The sequence below is a fragment of the Globicephala melas genome, chromosome 18 (genome assembly GCF_963455315.2).
Source record: "Globicephala melas chromosome 18, mGloMel1.2, whole genome shotgun sequence".
Classification (NCBI taxonomy): domain Eukaryota; kingdom Metazoa; phylum Chordata; class Mammalia; order Artiodactyla; family Delphinidae; genus Globicephala; species Globicephala melas.
The window spans coordinates 77,602,007-77,608,643 of record NC_083331.1 but is presented as its reverse complement, the minus strand read 5'-3'; the positions used below and the strand labels follow the sequence as shown (position 1 = coordinate 77,608,643).

At 58.5% G+C, this 6,637-nt stretch overlaps 1 protein-coding gene across 2 annotated transcripts; it reads right to left on the bottom strand.

Annotated features, from left to right (window-relative positions):
- Window positions 1-1,754: 1,754 nt before the first annotated feature.
- SOX1 (SRY-box transcription factor 1) lies at window positions 1,755-4,650 on the bottom strand. Of its 2 annotated transcripts, XM_060288156.1 has the most exons (2): window positions 3,856-4,550; window positions 1,755-3,777 (listed from the first exon to the last, which is right to left on the bottom strand). In XM_060288156.1, the coding sequence occupies exons 1-2, from the start codon at window positions 4,492-4,494 to the stop codon at window positions 3,481-3,483; spliced, it is 936 nt and encodes a 311-aa protein (XP_060144139.1). In that variant the 5' UTR covers window positions 4,495-4,550; the 3' UTR covers window positions 1,755-3,480. The 2 variants fall into 2 exon arrangements, with proteins under 2 accessions (XP_060144139.1, XP_030712579.1); XM_030856719.2 differs by having other exon boundaries at window positions 1,755-4,650.
- Between the last annotated feature and the right edge of the window lie 1,987 nt (window positions 4,651-6,637).

The following is a 6,637-nucleotide window of genomic DNA, read 5'->3' as shown; positions in this document are numbered from 1 at the left end:
GGCTGCGGAAGCGGGGGAGGGGGCGCGGGCGAGCGGGGTCGGGGCCGCCCCGGAGCGCACCTTCCCGGGGCCCGCAGCCCGGGAGGGGCTTCTCGAATTAGCTGGAACTTTTCGGAGACAGAAATCTGCGTTGGCCGCTCTTTGTCGGGAAAATGAAACGCGCGAATACGCGTGTTGTTCTTCTCCCACATGCAGGATTTTAATAGACCTCTCAGTCACCGCCGCCCGACGCGCATCTGCACATCAGGCGCGCTCTACGCGCTACCCGTGTTGAAATTAATTCACTTCTCCAGCTACCGGTGGGTTTCTTTGGCGGGGAGGAGAGGGTAGGGTCAAAGTCTTAACAACAACGAAAGGGGCCCGTGAGTTTAAAATAAAACAGGGGCGGGGGGCGGAGGACAGAAACGAGCAAAAAATTCCTCCAGCAAACAAACCGTGCTACCCTCAGCCTGGAGAGCCGGGCGGCGCACCGAGGCCGGTTCCTGAACTCCCGCGGTCGTCCCGGCACGAAGTTGTGCGAACTTTGCACAAGGCCTCCAAAGACCGTCCGCGCTCGCCACACGGTTTTCCTACAAAATTGGAATAAGCGATAGAAGTACCGCCCTGGGATCTGGAAGTGGATGAGGCCATCACAGTATAATGATGGTCACATAACATTTTCAGTTCGTGAATAGGGTGAGGGGTACCTTGGCAAGAACGGAATTCACAGTTGAGTGAGGCGTCTCGGGAGCCTTGTGGAATATTCTCACCGCGAATTTAAATCGAAGAGACAGTGCTGGAATGATAAGATCTCAATCCTGAAGGATGAATCCTAGCTAATTTCTACTCCCCCATCCCAGGTTGTTTTAAAATTGAATCATTAAAAAATTTATATTTGCTTTCCTTCACATTGTTCTAGTCAACAAAACTGCTGGATATCAGGAGTTCCCTCTTTGAAGATCTTCCTGGGTTTTTTAACAAAGTGGCTTGGGCCACCTGGCATTGACTATTTCTGCTGACTCTGTATGAGACAGACAGGGGGAAATGCCACACTGTAAGCCCACCTTTCAGGAAATCGACAGACAGCTCTTCCCAGAGTCCCCCGCATCCTGCTAAGCTTTCTATAGTCAGAAACGTTTCAGGTGTTACCCACATTACTAATATTCTTATGCCAATAGTCGAGCATAGATACAAGTTTGGTCACACATATATTCGAGCACAACCCCACATCTGTCTGCCACCTTAGTAAGTGCAGGGAGATGCTGCAAAAGAGCCAGCCGGAGTCCACTGAACTCTGTATATTTCAGAGTAAATGAGGCCTGCACCTTAGGCTGCATGTGGAGTTCACAGAGCGTCACAGAATTTCCTCTCCCAGAGGGGATTGTGTGTGGCATTTATTCCCAGACTATCTCACTATCTGAAGATGCTGTTCTACTCAGCAGTCCCTATGTATCCAAACACATCAGATTGCTAAAGCAAAAAAAAGAAAAAAGAGGGAAAAAAAGAGGGAGACTTTATTATCTTGTTAGAAAGAAGCAATTGACGTCGTTCTTGAAATTTCTGCAATCACCTTAAGGAATGAGTGGTTGAAGCAAAATTATCAGTGACTCCAAAAGATTACACACGTCAATTGTCAGGTGAGCATTTTACTTAAAACTATTCCCCAGCATAGGCTGAAAGAACTTCTCATTAACCTGCCAGCATAGGCCCACGTTTGGAAGTATAGTCTATACTCATTCCAGGACCAAAAAAAAAAAAAAAAAAGATGTTAAGAAAATGAGGGGTTGATGAAATCAACATATTTCCATCTGGCCTAAAAGTTTGTTCTTTTCAAAAATATTTCATCTTTATGCTGTGACTAATGTCAAAATGTATTTGCTACAGTATAATTTTAAATGCAATATTTAATGCTGTCAGATTACTTGAAGACAAAGTTTTACAGAAAACTTTAAAATCCAGAAAAAAACTGCAAGGTACCAATAAACACCTAGAAAAAATATAATTAAAAAATTTAAAGCATCAAACAACCTCAGATCTCATTAGAATAATAAACACCGCATTTTGCGTTCACATCGGTTAACAGCTTGCATCCCAGTGTCACGGCGGGGCATGTGGGGCGGTCGGTTCTGTGTGTGTGAAAATCCAACGAAATTATTTTGTCCCTTTCCAAGGAGACATATACCAGAGGGAGGGGCTGAGGACAGACGGAGGGGCCTCGGTTGCAGTACATTTTGGTTTAGAGAGTGCGTTTCTCCTTGAGCCAAATTCAGAAAATTTCACTCGCAATCTTGTTAACTGCCCGGGAGTCGGGGGCCCCCGCGCCCCCGCCGTGGTCTCTGTCATCCATCCTTGGCCTGGTCCCGCCACTGGGGTCTTCTCTCCTCCCTCCTCCGCCCCAAACTGCACTCAGGTCCCGGGCCAGCTGCAAGAGGCAAAGCCCGAAACCAGGGATCGAAAAGCCCGCCGGCAGCGGCCGGCAGCTGAAAACTACACACCCAACGGCCGGACTACAAAACTATAAATTTTTGGGGGGGGGAGCAATTATTTCTCGTTCCGTAATAACACTGTAAACGCTACAAAATAATTACCGATTTTAACTTCCCTCCGTTCCTCTGAATGCAGCTCCATGAAAACCGTACCCTCTCCCCTGGTGTTCCCTCCGTTTTAGTTCATGCTGATAATTTTTCTTTCTCCTTAGTCAGATTTACTGATTGTGTTTTGAGCTCATAAAACATGAATCTAAATTTAGCACGTTTCAAGTTTAGGGGGAAAAACCGGACTTTTCTCTCTCAAATTTATTGACTCAAAGCTCGATGCACTTTTAGGGTGGAGGTTCCTTTACCGTTTTGAGCAGAAAGGCTTTTCGGGAAACTATGTACATAATCTGAATCCTCCTCCCCACACCGCAACGCCTCCAATAAAAACTGCACAACGCGTTTACATGAAATAATACAAAACAAAAACCCGGAAATGCTCAGATACAGAAAGTTTTACAAAACCCAGAATAACGCTGCCGTCTGAGAGGGGTGCGAGTGGGGATCTCTTGGTATAAATTAACCAACCAATCCCCCAAGGCGGTAACGACCACCAAAAGCGTGTGCTTGGCTCCGGCTCACTACACCGATAACAAATGAGAACAGCTCCCCGCGTCGCCGGCACCCGACGCCGTCAGGAGGCGATGCGGCCGGAGGGCGGGCGCGCGGCCGGGATAGAAAAAAGCTGGCGTCGCCTCTCGCATGGTTTGGTCTCTGTGTCCCCTCGAGCAAAGAAAACGCTTTCTGCCTCCGCGGGTGATAAATACTGTACAAAAAGTCTCAAGAAAACACCGAAGTTCAGTCTCAAACGCACAACGGTCCCGCCTAGCGGTCCCCAGGAGCTCCCGGTTAGGGGGGCCGGGTGTCACCTGGTGCTCGGCGCCAGTGTTTGCCTGTTTACGAGAACGTGGAAACGTCTGTACAAAAGCCAGGCGGCCCGTCGCCGGCCGCAGGGCCCCCCGCGTCCCTAGATGTGCGTCAGGGGCACCGTGCCGTTGACGCCCGCGCCCGCGCCCTGGTAGTGCTGCGGCAGCGAGTGCAGCCGGCTCTGCGCCGCGGCTGCGGCCGCTGCCGCCGGGTCGCCGCCCTCGCCGGCCGGCAAGTACATGCTGATCATCTCACGCAGGTCCCCGGGGCACGGCGCCCGCGAGTGCGCCGGGGCCGGCGGGCTGCCGCTCGGCTCCGACTTGACGAGCGAGCCGAGCGCACCCAGGGCGCCCGACGACGCGGCCGCCGCCGCCGCCGCCGCCGCCACGGCCGAGTTCTGGTGCGCGCCGCCCGCGGCGGCGGCTGCGGCGGCCGCGGCGCCGTAGGGGAGGCCGCCGTAGCCCGAGGGCGAGGCGCTCATGTAGCCCTGCGAGTTGGAGATGGGGCTGTACTGCAGCGCGCCCATGTCGTAGCGGTGCATGGGCTGCGGGTTGTGCGGGTGCGCGTGCGGGTGGTGCGGGTGGGGGTGCGCCGGGTGCGCGTGCGGGTGCGCGCCGCCCGCGCCCGGATGTTGCCCGTAGGCCAGCTGCGCCTCCTGCATCATGGCCGCGGCGGCCGCCGCCGCCGCCACCGAGCCGGGGTAGGCGCCGTTGGCCCAGCCGTTGACGTGCGCGTAGCCGCCGGCCGCCGCGCCGCCCGGGCTCTCGAGGCGCTGGCCCACTGCCGCCGCGCCCACACCCACGCCCACGCCCATGGCCACGGCCGTGCCGCCGCCGCCCGCGCCTGCCGCCAGCAGCCCGCCGGCCAGCGAGTACTTGTCCTTCTTGAGCAGCGTCTTGGTCTTGCGGCGCGGCCGGTACTTGTAGTCCGGGTGCTCCTTCATGTGCAGCGCGCGCAGCCGCTTGGCCTCGTCGATGAAAGGCCGCTTCTCGGCTTCGGACATGACCTTCCACTCGGCGCCCAGGCGCTTGCTGATCTCCGAGTTGTGCATCTTGGGGTTCTCCTGGGCCATCTTGCGCCGCTGTCCGCGGGACCACACCATGAAGGCGTTCATGGGCCGCTTCACCCGGTCCTGGTTGGCCTTGGCTCCCGCGCCGCCGCCGCCGCCGCCACCGCCGCCCCCGCCCGCCCCGGCCGGGCCCGACAGGTTCGTGGGGGCCTGGGCGCCGCCGGGCGAGTGCAGGTCGGTCTCCATCATCATGCTGTACATCGGGGCGGCTCGCGGGTTCACCGGCACCGCGAGGAGGGGGCCTGGAGCATAGACGGCCGGGGGGCGGGGGGGGGACGGAGAGGGGCTCAGACGGAACGAGCCGTGGGTCGCGGGGAGAGGTCCTGGCAGAGAGAAGAATGGGGAGAGGTGGAGGCGACAGCAACAAAAAAGAGGCAAAAACACACGCACTTAGCGCCGGTCCGGCTCACAGGTGGAAAGTTTCTCTGCAGCACAAACCACTTGCCAAAGAGGCCGAGGGCCGGGATCGCCGTCGCCGCCGCAGCCGGGTCGCCCTCGGCGGAGCGGTGCAAACAGGTTCAGTCGCGGCCAAGTTGCAGCTCCACTTTCCGGGACGCGAGCGGTGCGCGGGGCCCGGCCCGGGGCTCGCCGCCGCCGCCGCCTCGCCCGCCCGCCGCCGGAGCCTCCTTCCTCCTGCGCTCGGTCCTCCAACTCCGGGGCTGCAACTTCTAGCAGCGCGGCGCGCCGCGTGCGCTAGGCATGTGCCGGTCCCAGGTGCCCGTGGGGAGCGAAGCGCCGAGGGGGGAGCGGGGGGGGCGGGGGGGCGCTCACGGTGCCGCCAGGGAGGGGGGCCGGGGGCAGCGGAGGGAGGGCAGGCGCGCAGAGAGGGCCAGAAAGCAGGGCGGCCGAGCCCGGGATGGGCTGCCCGCTGCCTGCCCGGGGCCGTGCGCTCGGAGCGGAGGCGCACGCGGGGCCGGCGGCGCGCGGGGCCCAGCAGCCATACGCCCGGCCCGGGCTGCCATTAAATGAGCGCGCCGCGGCCAATGGGAGCCGGCGGCGGCGGTGATTTGCATGGCGCGCTGGCGAGTGACGTGGGGAGGGAGTAGAGGCGCCGGGCGCGGGCGGCGGAGCGGGGAGGAGGGGGAGGAAGGAGGGGGAGCGGGGGCAGGAAGGAGGCGGGGGAGGAGGCCCGGGAGGGGGGTCACAGCCACGCTGCTTCCTGAGCGCGCGCGGCGGCGGCGAACCCCGAGCTCACCCTCCTTGCCTCTCCCCGCCCGCGCGCTCCGAACGATTAACGATTGGGTTTAAAAGCGAAGACGAAGAAAGAATCCTGCGGGGCGGGGGGGTGGTGGCGGGGGAATGCAGCCCGGAGCCTTGTTTAAAAGAGCGCAAAGGAGACCCGGCTCCTCCTCTGCTCCCCTGCCAGCCAACTCTGCGCCTGCTGGGAAGGGGAAAGTTGGAGGCCGAGGCGGCATCCTCGCCCTCATCTCGGCCCGAGGGCCGGAAAGCAAGGGCGCGCCCTTGGGAGCAGGGGAGACCGTCCTAGGTACACAACTGGAAATCTCCCCTCTCCCCGCACCCCGCGGGCTCTCCGGCGAGGCCTGGGCAGCTCAGCCCCCCGCCCTCCCACGGATGCACGCTTCACCGCCGCTGTGCTGAAGTTCTCCAGTGCCCCCTCTCGTAGGCCAGGCCTCCGCGGTCCAGGCCACGATAATCCCGTAACGGGGAAGCATTTGTGTCGGGCTTGGCTCCACAGCTGCTTTTAGCCTTAGCCCTGAACTCTTACTGCTTTTAATGAGCCTAGGGGTTGTAATCACGTGCTCTTCTCAATTTGGCTTCTTCCTCCTAAAAAGGAATTTCTGGGAAGGTTGAAAACAACAAGATCCATCTGGAATCTACTCAATGACAGTTGAAAAAGTTTGTTGAAATCGCAAAAGAATGATCTAGCCCACGCTCTCTTGGAGCGAATCTTCCACAAGCCGTTTGCCTAAGAACTGCGAAAACTCCGTGAACGGAGTGGGGCCCACCTGAACCCGAATCGGAAAAGTGAGGCCTCGGGACCGAGCGACAGATGCCGTTTCCCTGCATTATGCAAACGAGAGGCCTGTTTCCTGGAACGATTAAGGCATAGACCTGCGGTTATAATTCTTAAACCTTGAAGGGTTCTCAATACCGGGAACTACAAGAAATTTCCAAGCCCATTCTCAAACACCATTGCGCTCACGCTGCCGGTACAACCCCAATGGTA